We start from the raw sequence: 20,705 nt of genomic DNA, 5'->3' as shown, positions 1-20,705 counted from the left end.
CCACATCTGGATTTACCTACATCTCGGTACATCTATTTTACCGACTCTTAAATACCGAATCGGTAAAATTCGGTATTTAAGTGTCGGTAAAATAGATTTACCTACATCTGGCCCCTAGTTCCTAACTCTCCTGGCTCCGCCAAGGTGCCCTTTGTAGAAGCCGCAAGATATTTTATCACCAAAAGAGCTGTATTACTTGTTCTAGAGGATGTTCCCCTACAAAGTTTAAAATAATTTATTTGCGTAATTTCCATTTCTTTCTCTCTACCTCTCTTCCTAGCCCTTTACTACAGACATGCCCTCTTTCTATCAGTGTTTTAAAATAAGAAATGATTGTTGTGCCTTTTAAGCAAGTGCCATCCACAGCACACGGTCAGTAACAGTCCACTCAGGGAAGTTTCTTACTCTGCATTGGTCCCTGCTGTGTAACAGGAAGTTCATGGGATGAGAAGGAGTTAGGGCGACGTCTGCTCTGGGTACCAGCAGGGCACAATGCCCGCATAATTGCTTTGGCCATAAGTTAGGCCAACTGTAGCTACCTTAGGAAGAACATTAAGTACCTAAGAGTAACGAACTTACAAATTATTTTCACCCCCCCCATCAGTGAAACCTCAACAACTGTTCTAGCATAAAGGCATGGTGTTGTTGCACCATGTTGCATTTAATTTACAGGTGTTACCAAACTTGCTTTATGAAAACAAGCTCTGTGCAAGTCTGGCTGCTATTACAACAGATATGCAGTTTATTTATTTTATTTATTTATAAAGTTTTATATAGCGCAAACTTGATCCCAAAGGATATCAAAGCACTTTACAATTTGAGGGAAAGGAAGATGACAGATCACAACAAGAGTCAAATGGGGAATCTAATAGGCATTGAATCACATAGTTGGGTGGAGTTCTGTATTTTCCAGCTGCAGCTAATCTAAAGCCGATTGTAGATGCAAGAGCTGGTTGTAGGAGACCCCGTAGGCACCCAAGGCCATGAGCAAACGTTATCTGAGGTTGTATGTTATTGGCGTCTCACCTGCATGGGCTGTTGGGTTCCATTGGCCACAGTCACTGATGCTGGAAGCCACGTGTTGGCCTGAATGCCTCTCTTGTTCCAGATGATCTGTTCCCCGGAGGCACTCTTTGTCAAGACCCGCAACTCAGCGTCCGCGAAGCCATACATGTAGTAGTAAAACTCCACGCACAACTCGGACATTGAGCAAATCTCACGGCTCTCCAGTTTAGTCGAACCCCCCTCTGCAAACTGATTAGCATTCTGGTAAATGTAATATCCCTCTGTGAAAAAAAATGTTATGGTTAGAGAGAGATGGCTGTTAGCAACTCTAGGACAATCTTGATGACCTTTGTGCATTAAAATAAGATGGAGACAACTTTCTGGGTTAGGAACATCACAGACATCTTCGAACAAAGCAGCCATCTTTGAAAACAGCAGCCATCTATGAACACAGCAGCCATCTCTGAACACAGCAGCCATCTTATAACATAGCAGCCATCTTAGAACACAGCAGCCATTTTAGAACACAGCAACCATCAAATAACACAGACAGCAGCAAATTTAGAATACAGCAGCCAATTTAGAACACAGCAGCCATATTAGAGTACAGCAGCCATCTTTGAACAGCGCAGACATATTTGAACAAAGCAGCCATCTTTGAATACAGCAGCCATCTTATGACACAGCAGCCATTTTAGAACACATCAGCCATCAAATAACACAGCAGCCTTTTTAGAACACAGCAGCCAATTTAAGAACACAGCAGCCATTTTAGAGCACAGCAGCCATCCTTCCAAGGCTTGGTAACAATGTATGGGCTGAGCTAAATGCACACTCCTCTGCTGCAAAACACAACACTGAAACATTTTACTAAATAAGAACGTTATGCTAGAAATTAGGCACTTGGCAGCTATGCGTGACACCACATTTGGTGAGGCCTGCTGGCTCCCACAACAACAAAAAACAGCTATTAACTGGTATAAGGAATAAGGTGTCCAGAAAGCCTATGGTAGTAGCCAGGGGTAGGACCAATAACGCATATTTGAGGGTATGTACAGAGATATGATGCCTTCGGGCACAGCACTGTGCCTAAATACTCCGAAAGAGCTTGGATAAAAAATGGCCATCTCTGGGGTCTCTTTATTGGGTGAAAGCAAGGGAAATTACTGCCTTTGGATACAGCGATTCCAGCATAGGAATCCCCACTTGTTGGGCACTCTCAGGCCACGCCCCTAAATTATAAAGCTCCTCACCTACTGTAACTAATTTCTTTAGGCTTTTCGCACCCATGAAATACCACCTCCTCGAGAGTACCCGATTCCCTCTTCCAGCAGATCCCCCTTCTCTAGGGTTATTCGAATATCTCTACTGGATCCAATGATACGTCACCTGTCGGGCCCCTCAATGTTGAGTTCCCTCAAGGTTTGAGTAGAGTGGACTCACCCCAGCTCTGGTAACACAGTTCACAGGCACTGCATTGGAAAGCGTTCTATTGAGAACCAAGGATTGGAGGGTTTTGGTCTTGATAATGTGCACTTTAGGGGTGCACATTTGTCGATGAGGGATTCCACGCAGGGGTTGTATTTGTCGATGGCCTCATTAATATCAAGGTGGGGTGTAATCGAGATTAGGGCAGGAAGAGCCGTGATGGTTATGGCTTCTGAGTCAAGGTTGGATATGTCCCGGAACCATATTTTCTCTTTCTTGGGTTGCCCTTATGTTTTGGTATAAGAGCCAGAGAGGGTGAATGCGATATGAATGTGATCAGACGAGTCGACTGAAAAGGGGTTGTATGGCTGTAGATTGGGGAAATTGGAGATTATCAGGTGCAGAATTATGTTTTTGTGTTGTGTGGGTCTATGGCAGAGTTGTTGGATTGCATTCTCTTTAACCCCAGCTCGTCATGAGGTACACCTCTTGTGTGCTCATGACGAGCTGAGCTCGTCATGACCACACCCATTAACATTATGGCCCAGCACAGCAGAGGAAAATCTGCAGCATCCATGGTGTTAAGAAAGGAGGTGAAAGTGTCCACAAGACTGTTACCCTCATTTTCCCAGTGGATGCTGAACGTCTCCAAGGAAGATAGAGTTGTCCGATCTGATAAGTTGAGAGGTGAAGAGATCCACAAATTCCTCGATGAAGGAGTTGTTTTGACAGAGGGATGGTAAATCAGTCTGATGTTGGAGGTAGTGGACGTGGGCATTTCCATCGACATGCATTCGAAAGACCGAAAAGGAGTCATTGGGAGGGTCCTGCATGTCAGGGAGTTTCTATGAACGAGTGCGAGACCGCTGCCTTGTTCATCTTCTCGGACTTGATGCAGAATGGAATGATTGGGAGGAACTAGAAGGTCTAAAGTGTGGTTAGATGAGTCGCTATCAGGATATCAAGATTATGGCCCGGGATCGAGTCTCAAAATCTCTAGACCGTGTTTGACTGCAGACCGACAATTGTGTAGCATGCAGTTCAAGGAGAAGCTGTTGTCTTTCTGACTTGGCTGTTCAGGAAGGGGAAATGGGAGTTGTATCAAGTTAAGAGGGGATAATCGTACACCGGGATAGTGTGTGTGACTTTGACTGCAGTCCTAGATGATGGTGGAAATTGGGCAACCCACAGCGGGACGAGGAGGGGGTAGCGGAGACTGAAGCTGCATAACTCTCTTGGAGATAGGATAGGTCTGAGTTGTCTAGGGGAGATTGTGTCTATTTGGGTCTGGGTAGACGGTTGTCTCAGTATGCTGGAAGGTGTGGGTGAGAGGGTCTGCAAGGCATGAGGGTAGCAAGCACCATTGAGAGAACAGAGAGACGCTTAGATGGCATAGAGCCGAAGAGAGATATCGAGTCTTCGAAAGAGGTGTGAGAACGAGGAAAGGAGCTTGTTGAACAGAGGCTAGTTATGTTCATCAATTATGGTTGTGGGAGATGTAGGCTGTAGGTTTCTGGTATTAGGAGAAGTTAAGGAAGTGGGCGATAACGGTAGGGAGGGAGTGGGAGGCTTATGGATCCACTGTGGGGCGGACAAGAGTTAGGTGTGTTAGACCAGAGGCCATGTAACCCATTGACACTCTGCTGTACCACACAATCTACTAAACATCAACAGAGGCAACCCACCAACCTGAACCAGGGGCAGTTAATAAGTATTCCAAACAACAGTTCAGGAAAATAGCAAATCAGAATACAAAAGGAATCAATTACCAACAAATGGTTTTTTGGAAGAAGAAGAGGAAGGGGAGAAAAAAAGAGAAAAAAGAGAAGGGAGAGAAGAACAAGGGTCAAGGGAAAGGAAATATAAATCAAAAACTATCAACAATTAAATTGGAAAAATATCACAAATTTATTATAAATAATTAATGCGCTCAATAAATAATTGCTGGTTTATGAAATGCAAAACATACACAAAACACCAAACAAGTGGCAAACAATAATTATGTTATAAAAGAAGGGGTACGACATATACAGAGATTATGTGCCCTCTACAATTCATATGCCACATATGCGTCGACGGGGTTTCCACCGCAGTCAGAAATTGTGGTCATCATCAGGACAAAACAGTTGAAAGAGCGTCAAGAGTCTGTACTTAAAATTCGGGACAGAGCAACCACAATAAAAAGTTCGAATTCATCGCGGCAGTAGGAACTTTAAGACCTATTGCTGGGTGCGGAAATTAATGACACGTCTAGGATGGAGGATTAAGCTTTTACTTCACTAGTATATATTTATAAACAACAGGAAGAATTAAAGTTGCATCCCTGTGTTTTGTGAACTCAAGATGCCTTTTTAATAATCCGGAATCTATTGTGAGCACATAAAGAATTATTGTGGTTGCTCTGTCCCGAATTTTAAGTACAGACTCTTGACGCTCTTTCAACTGTTTTGTCCTGATGATGACCGCAATTTCTGACTGCGGTGGAAACCCCGTCAACGCATATGTGGCATATGAATTGTAGAGGGCACATAATCTCTGTATATGTCATACCCCTTCTTTTATAACATAATTATTGTTTGCCACTTGTTTGGTTTTTTGTGTATGTTTTGCATTTCATAAACCAGCAATTATTTATTGAGCGCATTAATTATTTATAATAAATTTGTGATATTTTTCCAATTTAATTGTTGATAGTTTTTGATTTATAATTCCTTTCCCTTGACCCTTGTTCTTCCCTCCCTTCTCTTTTTTCTCTTTTTTTCTCCCCTTCCTCGTCTTCTTCCAAAAAAACATTTGTTGGTAATTGATTCCTTGTGTATTGTGATTTGCTATTTTCCTGAACTGTTGTTTGGAGTACCACACAATCTGGCCTGCAAGAAAAGGTAGTGTGACAGCCCCACCTATCAGAGGTGCCACACATTACAGCTTTTCTTCATTAATTAATATGAATTGCTGTTCCTACCCAGAATCTGCACTTCATTTGACGTGTCTTGCACAGCTGCCCTTGTTGTTCATTGATTACATGTCAGGGAGGTTGTTGCAGAGTTTAAATCCCTTACTTGCATCGGGGTAGTCCCCCGGAGGGCTGTCCGACCCTGCTGGGTGCGTCACATTGGATCGGCTCCAGTCCCCATCATCTTTTTTTGATTGAATAAAGTCACAGAAGGGCTTCTCGTTGTTGTTAAAATCACATTTTGCAAAAATGTCTGTCAACAAAACAATAAAGAGAAAAAATACCATTAGGCATATAATTCAATACATGACATATATGACATTATATACTCTGGCATCATCACGGGGCGACTGTGCCTTCGTTTGCTTACCCTCGCATGGGTACACCTGGACGCTGTCCACTGCAAGGTCCGACTTCATGGCCTCACCGAATACGCCTTCGATGATGAACTGCGAACAGAAATGGACAGGAATGTACACAGCTGTCAATCAGACTCAGACCTATGATATTCTGGGGGCCTCATTTATGAGGCCGTGCGTCACTTTTCCGCCGCCGGTGCATCACTTTTTGTAACGCACCAGCAGCGATCAAAATGTGCCTTGTTGCACCATATTTACAAAGTGACGCATCTAGGTAGATGCGTGACTTTGTAAACCCCTGCGTTACATTATACCTGCGCCAGGTATAATGTATGCAGGGGGGCGTTCTGATGCAAGAAAGGGTCATAGAAGTGACGCAGTGAAAACTATACGTTTTCACTGCGCCACTTCTAGGACACAAATGCGTCAATTTCTTACGCCTGCCTCACAGCAGGCGTAACACTGACGCAGGCCCTTTCACATGGGGCTTGCCCCATGTGAAAGGACACATTGCTGGAGTTGCGTCACTTTTGTGACACACTCTAGCACTGCGTGACTTTTGCGCCATACAGACACGTCAGAAATACTGACGTATCTGTAACTCTTGGTCAACAGTTTTTCCTTCTGACTTAGTCGCTCAGATGCAGCTCAAAATCCTCCATGTGGGTGAGGAAGGACTCGATGGCCGGTAAGGGCTCCATGAGGCTGGTTATGGTGTTTTGGTGACAAAAGCTCAGAGAGTGACATCTTGGAAATCTGCAGCCAAAGTGTCCGCTTTGCTATGGGGATCACTTTACCACATTTACACACTCTCCTTTACATCCTTCTTTGCATTCTTTGCCCTTGGGGTTGATACCATTATGGAGCTTGAAAGCCTAAAACAAGAGCAAGAACAACAAACAAGAAACAGTATAGACCTGGCTCTGTAACATGAACCTTCTTCATACTCGACAAAAAACTCAATCTACTCTCCTACATCAATTCCATTGCAAAGTCTGCTCGATACCAACTGCGCCTTCTTTGGGGGATTCGACTCTTCTTCCAGGAGCAAGACCTAAAAACCCTGGTCCAATCGCTGGTTCTATCTAGATTGGACTACTGCAATTCTCTTCTTACTGGCCTCCCCAAATCCCACCTGTCCCCCCTTAAATCTGTTCTCCACTCAGCAGCTCATTTCATATATGGGCCAAAAGAAGTGACCACATCACACCCATTTTATCTTCCCTCCTTTGGCTTCCCAGCGAGGCAAGATCTATCTACAAGACTGCCTGTATCACCCACAAAGCCTTTTACTCCTCCTCTCCTCGCTACCTGGTGAATAAACTGAAACTCTCTGGAGGCTCTAGACCTTCACGAAATGCGGAAAATGTAATGCTTGAACCTCCCACTTTCAAAAAGGAAAGATCGATGGCCCAATCCTTTTCAGGCAACGCGGTGAGAATCTGGAACTCACTTCCACCTCAGCTCCGGACCATCACCTCTTGCCGGTCCTTCAAAACTGACCTCAAATTTCTACTCCTTCAAAGACACTTCCAAATCGAATTCACGCCCTCTCTATTCCCTCAAGGAGGTCTTTCACTATAGGAAATTCTGTACTCCATGCTTATAGAAGTGCCTTCCTAGTGTGTTCTTGTGTTTTGAGTGACTGCCACTTATTGCAGTATTATACAGCTACTTTTATCTTCTATGTTTATGTAACTTGCACACTTGTCATTTTTTTTCCTATTGTAACGTATCGTTTGCTACCTCTTCTAGTATCTTGTTTGCTTTTGTTACATTCACAATTGTCACTTTTTCCTCATCTAACGTAACATTTGCTTTTGTAACATGCCCCCTTGTAATTTTCTCTTCATGTAACGTTACTGTTCCTATTGTGAAGTGCTCTGACACCTTCGGTTAAAGTCTGCGCTATATAAAAATGCATAAAATAAAATAAAAAACCTTGATGACTTCAAAGTCCAATATTAACTAAATTCCAAGACACTCGGATTCACTCTGGACACCAACCACACCCTGAAAGAACACTTTGCCAAAAACAACACAAAGATGGCCTGGTAGTAGCTTTCTCTTCCAAAGAAAGAGAAACTGTTCTTACAGAAGGTGACTTCAGAACTGCTGTTCGAGCCCTCGGACTCTCGCATCTGGATGGTGGTAACACCCTGGTCAGAGGCCTCCCAGACTTAACACTGGCACCACGGGGCATCCTATCCGACACCCCGCAGCACACTACACCCAGGGTCTGAAGAAATACAACCTCATCCTCCCCATCCTGATGAAGCTCTAATGGCTTTCTGTGCCGGCCCGTACGGATGTATGACGGTACAACGCATGGTATTACCACGCGTACCGTTACAACGCAGGTTTTCAAAGCAAGTCGTTACAACGACTTGCGTTGGGGGGCGCTGGATAGTGGAATAGTTTAATTTTCTATTACAACTCTAGTCCCCGTGGATAGTAGGGAAGGTGTTGGATAGTAAATTAAACTATTCCCTATCCTAGAGCGCCCTCCAGCGAAAGTCGTTGCCACAACTTTCGTTCTAAAACCTGCGTTGTAATGGTACCGCGTTGTTAGGGTTTCGTTGTAAAGGTTGTTCCCCGCCCGTACCATCTTCAAAACCACCTGTTGCATTTTCAAAGCCATCATGGCCCACACCACCACCTACACTGCAGACAAGCTGACCAGCTGTGGCGAATCTCACACCTGCAGCCTGGACACCGTCAGACTGCAGACCATGAGGTGGAAAAAAGGGAAAAGAGGCCTCAGGCCTTTTCCATCCGTGCACCCAGGATCTGGAACACTATCCCTGCGTCCATCAGGACGGCACAACATTGCCCCAATTTAGGAAAGATTTGAAGACTTGGCTATTTGAAGAACACTGCGTCACACGGCATTAATTGTCCACAAACAGCTTTCTCTGCTACTACTCATTGAATGCATGATTGTCTGTGACCATTTACTGCACTCTGATACTTTTGGCTAGGTTTGCGCTATTAAAAGACCTTATACATACATATATACATACATACATACACTCAGTAATGCAAGGCTGTTCATGGCTCCAGGGGGCTAAGTACTTTCTGTGCAAGGTCTTCCTAAAGCTTTGCTCCTTGCAGTTTGAGTGGGGGATGGCCGGCGATCTTGCCCGGTTCTATTGTGCCTTTCCTGGGCAGGCTCAGTACCCTGTCCTATTCCTCCCATGGTTGAACATTCAGTAAACCCCAACTTTTTAGGGGGCTGATGTTCTTCCTCCAGGTTACCCCTAAAGCTCCCAAACTACTACGAGTCAGCTTCCCTTGACACCAGGGCTTAGAGACCAGGGCGAGGCAGGCTCAGCCCCTCTCTGCAGCCAGGGTGCGGACTACGTCCAGTTATGACCGGATGATTCTTCTGCAAAGATGCCCTTATTTGTCCTTTATGTCCATGAGACGACAAGAGTAGGACATGCCACACACACCAAGGCTTGTCCTACCTTTTACTTACAATGCACCCTGCCCTTGGGCCTACCATAGGGGTGTCTGATACGAAGAAAAGGGAAAGTTTAGGGACTGGCAAGTGGGTGCACTTTTCCAGTCAGCAAGACAGTACCAAACTGCACACAGGCTCTGCAATGGCAGACCCTAGACATATTTTACAAGGCTGATTCTGTGGGTGGCACAACCAGTGCTGCAGGCCCACCAGCAGCATTTGGATTACACGCCCTGGCACACTCAGTGCACTAGACTAGGGTCTGACAAGTAAACCAAACCAGCCAATCATGGAGTCACTCATTCATACATCAATTTACAATAGGGAGAGCATATGCACTTTAGCACTGATCAGCAGTGGCAAAGTGCCCAGAGACATAAAATAGCCAACAACAGGTCAGAAAAAATAGAGGAGGAAGGCAAAAAGTTCAGGGATGACCCTGCAAGAAGGGCCAAGTCCAACACTCTTCCAATGCACGGCTACAAGGGAGAGCAGAAGCAAAGCCCCAACCCTCAAACCTCACCCAGGAAGACAGCAGCAAGTGCCCGCTTCTTCTCTTCTTTCAAGAACATTTGTGTTCTAATTCTACGGTGGTGGGGATGCCACCAAAAGCTATATTCTAAAAAGCAGTTGGTGGAGAACTCTGAAACTATCCCTGCTAAGTTTCCACAGAATCCCAGGCTCAATATTAACAGCGCGTCCCTGACTTGGGGTAAAAAGTCCATGAGGCACTGACTGAGAAATGTTCAGGATGGCAAAATGCCATTCCACTGCTGGAGTTCAGTCAGTCCTCTCAGGGGTGGCCTGTTAAATTGGGGTAACTCCTTCCCCCCCAACCTACCTAGGCTGGTTCTATGCTTAAGGCACCTCATGAGGTAGCAGGAGTCAGTCTGGCAACACCAAAAGCATCCAAGGCCTGTGCACAATACCATCATGTTGTGATAAAAGGTGCTGCTTTCAGAGTTCCTGCCTGTCCACTTTGGAACAGCTGGGGTCATCTTTCCTTCCCCTCCCCTCACACCCCTGAACAGCAATGGGCAGATGTTCCACAGCCAACCTCCCCTGCCTTCCTTCCAGGAAACCTCAGGAGGCAGCTTCCCAAAAATACATGATCGCTCTCCAATGGCTGCCATGCACACCTAGGCGGGGACACCTGGGCGGGGACAATCTAACCGGGGTCACTGTAGGAGGCGGGACATTGGCAAGTCAAGGTCTATCAGAGATGGTTCATTCAAATCATCTAACACCACACATGGGCCTCATTTTTAATCCATAATAGAATGCTGTGAAGATGATTTAGCTTCATTTTTCCTGAGTCAGCTCATGAAAATATGACTCTTGTATGTAGGGCTGGTCTTTAACAAAACAGAAGTGGTTGCTTCAGCCTTGGAGTACAAGACATTTTTGAATGCTATTACTGCAGAGTGCCAGGGGTCTCACGCCTACACACTAGGCACCCAGGGCCTCTGGGCTTCAAGGCACTAAAGACAGAAGTCTTAGCTAATGATAGCAGTAGGATTTTAAACATGTTAGGAAGGTTCACTTTAAGCCCAAGCCATAGCCCAAGTGTGACATCTGCCTTTTATGCCACTGCGGCAATGTGAGTGCCATATTACTGCGGCCTTACCTATTTACTATATCTAAGAGTATGAACGAATATAGTGAAGATGTTTAGCGTTCTCTGAATACCCAGAGTCAAATGTGCAATCAAAGAGGGATGTATGTCATTACAACGCATGCTTTCACTCCGCATGCCATTACGACGCAACTTTTACAACGCAAGTCGTTACAACGACTTGTGTTGGGGGGCGCTGGACAGTGGAACAGTTTAATTTACTATTCCAACTCCAGTCCCCGTGGATAGTAGGGAAGGTGTTGGAAACTATTCCCTATCCTAGAGCGCCCCCCAGCGCAAGTCGTTGTAATGACTTGCGTTGTAATAGTTGCGTCGTAATGGTAGTGCGGAGTAAAAGTTGCGTTGTAAAGGATGTTTCCCATCAAAGAGTCATACATTGGGAAACTACTCAAATGAGGCACTCACAGCGGCCATCTTGGAGGATTCTACTCCTGGCCCTTTCTTGGAGGAGGCCGGGGTTGAAGATTTCACCCTCTGTCCCAAGACATGTTACAAGTGATGAATAATGCATGGGCAAGATAAGCTATGGCCGAGGAGCCAGGGTACCCAACTGCAAAGCCAAACAAACCTGAGAATAAATTATAGCATCCACACTCAACCTGCTTGTGTGATCCTGGGAATATCATACTCTCTCTCTCTCCCAGCCTCAGTTCGCATATCTGACAACACTGGGCATGCTTGGTTCAACATCAGCATTAGGGAAAAAAGAGTGATATTTAAATGTACATCGGTGAGCTCAAAACAAGACCTACCGCATAGATGACCTTTCAACTTTCGTGAAACAAATCTGTGTATAATGTGAGGCCCCCTTGAAAGAGACCCAGCTCTGAGAAAAGGCAGGAAGGTGGCCCTTTCCAAGAGAGTGTATGGATGACCAGCAATCGTGATCTCCACCCAGACACCTGGCCACGACTGTGACTTGGCTGGATGACCGAGCACTGACCCGCCCCCCCCCCCCCGTTAACCCACTCTGGGGCAGATTTACAAGCCCCCTGTGCCACCAGTACGTCACTTTTTGTGACATACTGGTGGCGCACGGCTCTCCTCCATATTCACAGGGACAGGAAAATCCACCCTGCGTGACTTTTCCTCTCCTTGTAAATACGGCCCCTTCACATGCAGCAGTTTGCGTTGAAGGGGCGTTCCATGGGTGTTGCTGTGGGTGTTCCCACGCAACACCCATGGAACAAGACACATCTCCAGATTTACGAGAAATCGTAAATCTGGAGATGCGTCTGAATGCTACGCTACCCCTACAGGTGGCGTAGCGAGGCGCGGCCAAAGTACTTGCGGTGCCACGCTGCGGCACTTCCTTGTAGATCCGCCCCTCAGTCTTTAATACCCGTACTGACTTTTTCCCTATTCCTTTAACTACCCACCCGCCCCCATCTACGCCTCTGCCACCCTCTATATCCTCCCTTTTCCCCCTTCTGGTCTTCGTTTCAGTTCCCTCGTCTGTCTTACAGCGCCATCATCCTTTCGGTTTGTTTTTTTATTAAAGTAGTAAAGTCATCAAAGGACTATCATGATGTTATTTTCAACGGAGATTTGAATTCTCCAAGAAAGCATACTCTTTTCTGGAAAAGATATTTCTTCATTTTGATTTTATTTTTTTACATTTCTCCAAAACAAAGTTTCATCAGCCGGGTCCCATGTGAAGACTCTCTCAAAGTCTTACAACCTCTCACAGCTTGCAAAGAGCCCTTGGGTTCAGGGCACCTGCAGACGGTGAGATTGCCAGAGCAATATGTTATAATAACCTGACCGGTGATGCAACAGCTCGTGTGATTGGCTGAGCCCATCCATGGGACAGAGTGAGCGACATTTCAGCCCACATGTTCATAGCAAGCTCCATTATTGGACACGGTGAAAGTCTTGCATGACCAAAGGCTGCAGCATTAAGTGTTTGACATAATCTTACCTGAGTCCAAAATGCAAGCCCAACCCTAGTCCCAAATCCAATGCTAACCATGAATTCAATCATAACCCTACGCCTGGGAGTGACGGGCAGAGTGCGGCCAGAGTCTGTCAGGGCATACCTGCATTTCAGAGGTTCCGGTGTAAGTCACTTCCGCCCTCTTCCAGGCTTGGCCTTGATTCCCGGTCAGTTGGAACAAGGCGACTCCAGAGGTCCCACCTGTGGATTCAACGCAGACGCAGCATTAAGAAGATGCAATGATGCATGGATATCCTACAGTATCATCGGTAAACATCCTTTACAACGAAACTTTTTCCACGCAGTACCTTTACAACGCAGGAATTACAACGCAAGTCGTTACAACGACTTGCGCTGGAGGGAGCTGTAGGATAGGGAATAGTTTAATTTACTATCCAACACCTTCCCTACTATCCACGGGGACTGGAGTTGGAATAGAAAATTAAACTATTCACTATCCAGCGTCCCCCAACGCAACGACTTGCATTGCAAAACCTGCGTTGTAAAGGCATGCATGGAAAAAGCATTGGTTGTAACGACATACATCCGTATCATCAATCTTTCTACTAGTCGCTCTCTAACCACGCTGGCGCCAAAGCCTCACCCTACTCCTGCACACCAGGAGGCAGGGCAGGGGATCAGTAGATATTGTTAATCTGTTTCCCATATTCAGGGCTCTCCCCTTTCCCCACCACCTCTCTTCAACAGCAGAGGCGACACAACAGTGCCTCCAGTGGACAGGAGTCAGCCTTCAGCCACTACCCTGAAACAAATACATGCTATACTCTTACTGGACACTAGGTGTCGCTGTTAAATAATGGATACCTCTCTTCCTCATGGAATGTGCAAGCTGCTGGGGTTGCTGTGGCCACCCAGAGCAGCTCTAGTGTGCACACGAATACTCCTCATACTCCATATGCAGTGACAAAGTTTAGCATCAAGAATGGAGCCACCCTGCGGGCACCCGTCATGTTGTCTTTCTTCTGTCTCTTGCCCTCTCTCTCAGCGACACTCACCTGGCTTGGAGCCGTAGACATTGAGCTGCATGGTGGACGATGCCCCGTACATGTAGTAGTAAAAGTTGAGCTGCATGCAGCCGTAGGACTGTTCAACTGGACTCTCCAGCGAAGCCCTGGTGCCCGGGACTGCGAGCTCAGAATCCATCAGCATGTACTGGCCAACTGCGAGGAGAGAAAGGAACAGAGCATGAGCACAGGTTAGGCAAAGAGTGCACCAATCAGACTGCAATCTGCACAAGCCATCCACCAATGAGAGGAAGGAGCCATACTTGTTGATAAACTGGCTATGTTCCATGAAAATATATCACATGACAGTGAGGGGGAAGAGAAACCATCAAATGAGAGAAGGTTAGTTCAAGAGCACTCCAATCAAACAGCAGGGAAGACCACAGCATCCACCAATTAGAGCCCTGTGCTGTTCCTGGTGGGAAACAGATTCTACCCCAGTAACAGATATCTCATGAAGACCACAAAACCTACTAGAATGGAGACATCAACATAGTACCTTCCACCACAAGTCTCCGCAAACTCCAGAGAGACCAAACCATGCAGTCAGCCTCGTACTCAGCCTCCACTCTCTGGCGACCACTTCACGAGCCATCGCTCCAAGACCGATCACAGATCAAGATCCTGCCCATAATTCACAGCGACCTGCATGGCCATCAGGGGACTACCTCTCAAAACTGCTCTGACCACACAAAGCCACCCAATGCCATTGGTCTAACACCCTGGTCCTATTCAGTGCACCCAGCCAGGTGCAAGAGACTTGGGGCACCTCACTACACGTACAGGTGAACTCCCTTCACTCTGGAACTCCCTCCCACTGAAGATGAGACCCGTGAAAATTCAATTTGCTTCAAAAGTGAATGAAACGACCGTCTCTTCTGCAGGACCAGGTGATCACCAACAGCAGGTCTTATATGTTAGTCCCAGGACTTGGTGCAGCCCACGTACGAGTACGTCAATCTGTCTGGAAGCCGAGTGGCCTCCTTATCACTCAGGTCAAGGATCTCCCTTCATCACCAAGAAGATCCCACTGAGGCCACCAGAACCTGGATCAAGAGGTCCCCACGGACACCTCAGAAGCCCAACACAAGACCACGCTGCCTGTGGGTCTACAAGCCGAGGATGCAACAACACAGAGCAAACAAAGCGCTTTGAAGCAGCTGCTGAGATGTACCACACATTATAAAAGTGTGTAATAAAATATAAATGGAAATAAAACAAAGCCACGCCTAAAACAAAGGAGCCATTCTGGAGTGAGATTGTATTTTTATGGATCAGCCTTTTCTAGGATATGACCCTCATATGGGTGGTTTTCAGCTTTCAGGAGCCAAGTTGATTCTCATACTTTATAGTACAAATCACTGCAGTGTACATTCCCTTTCCACGTCGCTGAGCTCTTGTGAGTGTACCCGTTCCTAGGCGCACCCAATTCTAGGAGATTTGGAAAATTGGGTACAGGGAGATGACCATTGTTCCTAGGATGAATCTACTAGGCAAGTGGAGAAGCCGAGATTAGAACCCTAGTCTCTGAATTCCACAACACATACACAAGTGTGGGGAGCACCTATAGAGCCATAAAAGAACCCCAAAAATCATGATGCATGTACTTGGTGTCTAGGTGAACACCCAGCTTTAATAATACACATATTTATTTACTGGTGCAGCCCAATACGTGATAATGGCTGCACCCTAAGATTTGACAATATGTGCATTCAGACTCCAGCTGCACCCCAGGTACGCAGATATGACGACACAGCGGCACCCCAGGTATGATGATAAATCCTTTTGGTCTCCAGCTGCACCTCAAGCTATGATGATACATTTAACAGGTATGTGATAATAATATGAGTAACAGCCATGAACAGCACATTGTTAACTGCTTTGGAGCTTAAAAGTTATCACATGATATCTCTAGCTTGAAGCCTAACTCCAACCCTAAACCTGACACTTACCCTACTTTATCCGTAACCCCCCACCCTTTGTGAATTTGTGAATTTGTGAGGGTATTTGTAGAGTGCAACGGTCGCTCCGGAAGGAGCATCATGGCGCTGAATTTCCAGGTAGAGGATCAGATCATTTCTTACTGGGTGAGGGGATTATATGGCGGCCTTGGTGAGGGGATTATATGAACCTAACATCTCCTGAACCTAACATCTCCTAAACCTAACATCTCCTAAACCTGGGGAGGAGCTTGGCGGGCATCCATGATGGCCGCGTGAGCACAGTGCTCTCCGGACCCCCGCCACTCCCGGCATGATATCCTGAACATATCCTGATTAATTATGAGGACTCTTGTAGAGGAACCTGGGCTGATCTTAATGCCGTTTTTGGATTTCGAATTGAACCAGGGGCACCGAAGATACGTCGACTCGAACTTTCGGGGCCCGCCCCGGTGGTGCGCCCGGGTCTTGGTGAGGCTCTGTTGCCGTGTCTGAGTTGAACAACAGCGGCAGGGGGATTCGACTTGTGGGTCCCCCTCTTAACTTTCGGTTTCGATTTTTCCTCAGACTACGTCTTCCGGCAGTGGTGTCTGGCCGTTGTTGGGTCCAGCGACGCGAGGTTGCTGTTGCACCTTTTGCCTGCCTCGCATCCTTCCAGACCGGTTCACACCTCGATGTGCCCTCGCTGCTGATTTTTGGCTCCGGCGCCCTGTCCTCCTGCGGCCATTTTCACCAGGTCGCGTGGGTCCCTCGGGGTCGCGGTCTCCATCATGTCTGGCAGAGGGGACCAAGAGAGGCGGAAGACCAAGACGCCCCTGCGCGGGGGCCCGGTCCAGTCTAACATCATGGACCGGTACACACAATCGAAGGGGTCCCCTGGAGCCGCCTTGCCTGGCCCGAGTGCAGTTGGGCACCCTTTGGAGGCTTCGGCAGAGCCGTCCCTGCAGGACATCATGGGCGCCATTTCTGGCATGAGAGAAACCATCGGCCAACAGTATGAAGCTCTGGCCCACAAAATAGATACTGTGGCCATCGATGTGAACTTGATTCGGGCCGACCTATCTAAAACCAATGAGAAGGTGAAGTCATTGGATCTCAAGTCATCTAGCCTCACGGCCGACGTCTCGGAGATACAGACGGAGATTGGCAACCTCAGAAAGGTGAATGATTTCATGACTCGGCGCTTGGAGGATTTTGAAAACAGAGCACGGCGTTGCAACGTGCGTGTGGTTGGCGTTCCGGAAAATCCTGACCCACATTCTGTTGATCTCCTGGTTGAGGACTTGATACAAAACTACCTTTCTCCATCTGGATTGAGCAAATTCTTTGCAGTGGAACGTGCCCATCGTGTTCCGGGTGGCCAGGGCAAGCCGGGCGCCCCGCCGAGGCCCATTGTTGCAAAACTCTTTCATTATAGGGACCGAGACGCTATCCTGCAGGCCTTGCGAGTTAAGGGCCCGGTGGCCTTCTAGAATGCCATGGTGAACTTTTACCCGGACTTCTCACAGCTTATGCAGAGACAACGTATGGGCTTCCGTGGAGTCAAGAAGCGTCTTCGGGACTTGGGACTGCGATACGCCATGCTTTTTCCTACCCGGCTGCGAGTTGAGTACAATGAACGGACCCTTTTCTTTGATCGGCCTGATTCGGTAAATGACTGGCTGGACTCTCTGCCGGACCGGCTTAACTGGACTGAGCCTACCGAACACCCGGGTGGTGCCGAGGGTGGTGTAGAGAGCTGAACTTATTGTCTATGCCCCTGTCTCCGTGCCATGTGACTTCTCCCAGGGTTCCATACTTGAGTGCCTCTATTTTCTGTGTGTTCTCTTCTTCCTTTAGCTCTGTCGGGGTGGCGGGTGGGATGGGGCCTTTCCTCCTCCGGGGTCTTTTTGTAGAACGGGGGTTTTTGGGCGACAGGCACACTGCATGTTGGGGTGGCTTTTTAGCTTACTGCAGGGGTGCAGGGTGGGGGGTGTTTTCTTGGATGTTGGGGGGTGGGTTGGTGGGGTGTTTGAGGTTCGTGTTTTGTTTTTTCAAGGCGACTTTATCTTGCTAATGGAATTTTCAATGTCATGCTCAATGGGGGATGGTTCCTGCATCACTCTGTGGGATGGGGGGTAGCGGGTTGAGGTTTATTTTGTGGAATGTCAATGGTCTGGGGGATCGTATAAAAAGGGGGGTGGTGTTGCGATGCCTGCGACGTTTGTCTCCCGATATTGTTTTTCTGCAGGAGACCCATCTAGTGGGTAATACTTGTCGTGCAATGAATAGGTGGGGCTATCGCCTTGTCGCGCACTCAGGGTTTACTACGGGTTCCAGGGGGGTGGGCATCCTTGTCCGGGCTTCCCTTCCCCTTGCGATAGATGATGTGATCCTTGATGATCGGGGGCGTTATGCCGTCCTCGTGGGACGATATGAGGGCCGGACCCTTTCTCTGTTCGCCGTCTACGTGCCCCCCGGCCTGCAGACCTCTACCTTCTCCGATTTGGGCCGAGTGCTGTTGGGCCTCCCTGATGGCGCTCTTTTCATGGCTGGTGACTTTAACTCTGTGTTCTCCGGTCTGAGTGATCGTTACCCCCCTAGGGACACTCCTTTGGCCCAACTGTGGCTGGGTGGTTTTTTGGATACTTTTGGTTTGGTGGACTGTTGGAGACTTATGCACCCCACTCAGCTTCAATATACTTTCCATTCTGGGGCCCATGGGAGTTTGTCTAGACTGGATTACTTCCTAATGCCAGCTGCACAGTCATCGGCTGTCCGGGAGATTAGACACCTTCCCCGGGGCATCTCGGACCATTCTCCGCTCTGGCTTTGCTTTGATGTGGGGGTGGAGGCGGCGGGCCGGGTGGCTCCTATCAACCCTTGGTACCTGACAACCCCTGAGACCCGTGGTCTATTGATTAAGTCCCTGGACAATTATTTTCTAGACAACGAGGGGTCCGTCTCCTCTGCGGTGTCCCTATGGGAGGCTTTTAAGACAGTGATTCGTGGGCAGGCCCTGTCTCTCATTGCTGAAACCAAAAAGGCGAGGAATCGGGAGGTGGTGGATCTTGAGATGGAAATACTCGAGATGGAGGCTGACCTGGAATCGACTGTTACTCCTGGCAAACTCCATGCCCTGGGTCTGAAGCAGTTTGCCTATAAGTCTCTGGTCACAGATGCGGCTAAAATGATGTTTCGAGAGCAACAGGGTCGTTTGTATGATGTTGGGGACAAAGCGGGTAAATTGCTTGCCTGGTTGGATAAGAAGGAGAGGGCGAATCGAGTGGTGCCGGTGATTCAGACTTCGAATGGTGTGAGAGTGACGGACCCAGTTGAAATAGTGGAATGTTTTGCGGACTACTTTTGTGCGGTTTATTCCCCTGTGTCAGAACGGGATGCAGACGACTCTCGCCTCTTGCTGCGTGATATAGCTTTGCCCTGCCTCTCCGATTTGGAGCAGGTCTCTATGGAGGCCCCGTTCTCTACGGACGAAATAGCGACTGCCATTCGCTCTCTCCGTTCGGGCAAGGCTTTGGGCCCGAACGGATTGCCAATCGAGTTGTACAAACTGCGTCCTGATAAGATTGCGCCCTATCTTCGAACAATGTTTTTGGAGTCCCGTGAGCGGGGTGCTCTCCCCTATGACCAGCGCCTGGCTACGATCGTTGTAATTCCTAAAGAGGGTAAGCCCCGGGATCTTTGTTCGTCATATAGACCCATCTCCCTGTTAAATGTTGAGCCCAAGGTCCTTGCCAAGCTCTTGGCTACTCGCCTCCTGACGGTCGTTAGTGACTTGATTCATCCGGACCAATCCGGTTTTATCCCGCACCGTAACACAGCTCTTAATCTGCGTCACCTCCACGGAGCCATTGCGAGGGCGGGGCTTCTGACGGAGCCGGCCATTTTGGCTTCGTTGGACGCCTCGATGGCCTTTGATACGATAGAGTGGCCCTATCTTTGGGCAGCTCTTGAGAAGTTTGGTTTTGGCCCGGGGTTTATTGGATGGGTGAAGCTGCTATACACCGACCCCCTGGCGCAGGTTGTGGTTAACGGTCGAGTTTCTGTTCCCTTTTCCCTCGGTAGGGGGACCAGACAGGGGTGCCCCTTGTCTCCGCTACTTTTTGCTCTCGCGTTAGAGCCGCTGGCTGCGTGGCTTCGATGGGAGCCTTCTCTCAAGGGGATACGTTGGTCCCCAGATTTTGAGGACCGCGTTTCGCTTTACGCGGACGACATTCTTCTTTACCTTACTTCCCCGCGTAAATCTTTAAATGTTTTATTCGACGTTCTCACCTCGTTTGGTAAAAATTCTGGTTTGATTATCAACTGGGCTAAGTCCTGTGTATATGTTCTCTCGGGTGTTCTGCCCCCGTTGCCGAATAGATTTCCTATCCAGGTTGTTCAGTCTGGCTTCAAATATCTGGGGATTTTTATTACACTTGATTCGTCGCTCCGGTTTGAACGTAATCTCCTTCCCCTGCTTCTTAGACTGAGGCTGGACGTCGCTCGCTGGCGTAAATTGCCTCTGTCTCCGCTGGGCAGAGCTGCCCTTTTCAAGATGATGTCCTTGCCGCGATTCCTTTACGCACTCCAGAATTCCTATGATGACATCCCCGCTACCTATTTTCGAGAGGTCGAGAGTCTACAAAGGCAGCTGATTTGGGACGGGCGTCCACGTATCGCCCTTGCGAAGCTTACCATCCCTTGGTATGACGGGGGCATAGCACTTCCTGATATCAGGAGATATTATTGGGCTACCCAACTGTCTGCCATTAACCACTCAATGTACTCCCCGGGTCGGGACCCGGCCTTTGAAATGGATAGACTCCAACTTCCGGGAGGGGACTTTAATAGAGCGCTTTACTCCAGGTCGGCTGGGCGCCATCTTACGGGACCGACCAGGATTGCGGTTAGTGTGTGGCGCGCTGCGAATGTAAGCCTGGGATGGGAGGATCGCATGACACTGGCGACTCCGCTT

General features: G+C 47.9%; 1 protein-coding gene across 1 annotated transcript in view; it reads right to left on the bottom strand.

Moving 5' to 3' along the window:
• LOC144797757 (IgGFc-binding protein-like) overlaps positions 1 to 20,705 on the bottom strand; it is a 283,418-nt gene that overhangs the window by 220,725 nt on the left and 41,988 nt on the right. Inside the window, exons 7-11 of the mRNA XM_078668518.1 lie at positions 13,800 to 13,964; positions 12,887 to 12,984; positions 5,757 to 5,835; positions 5,493 to 5,639; positions 1,027 to 1,286 (exon numbers count right to left, since the gene is read on the bottom strand). Coding sequence (XP_078524644.1) covers positions 1,027 to 1,286; positions 5,493 to 5,639; positions 5,757 to 5,835; positions 12,887 to 12,984; positions 13,800 to 13,964 — 749 coding nt within the window. The remainder of the gene's footprint in view (positions 1 to 1,026; positions 1,287 to 5,492; positions 5,640 to 5,756; positions 5,836 to 12,886; positions 12,985 to 13,799; positions 13,965 to 20,705) is intronic.

This window comes from Lissotriton helveticus, chromosome 12 (genome assembly GCF_964261635.1).
Source record: "Lissotriton helveticus chromosome 12, aLisHel1.1, whole genome shotgun sequence".
Taxonomy (NCBI): domain Eukaryota; kingdom Metazoa; phylum Chordata; class Amphibia; order Caudata; family Salamandridae; genus Lissotriton; species Lissotriton helveticus.
This window is presented reverse-complemented; position numbering and strand designations above follow the sequence as displayed.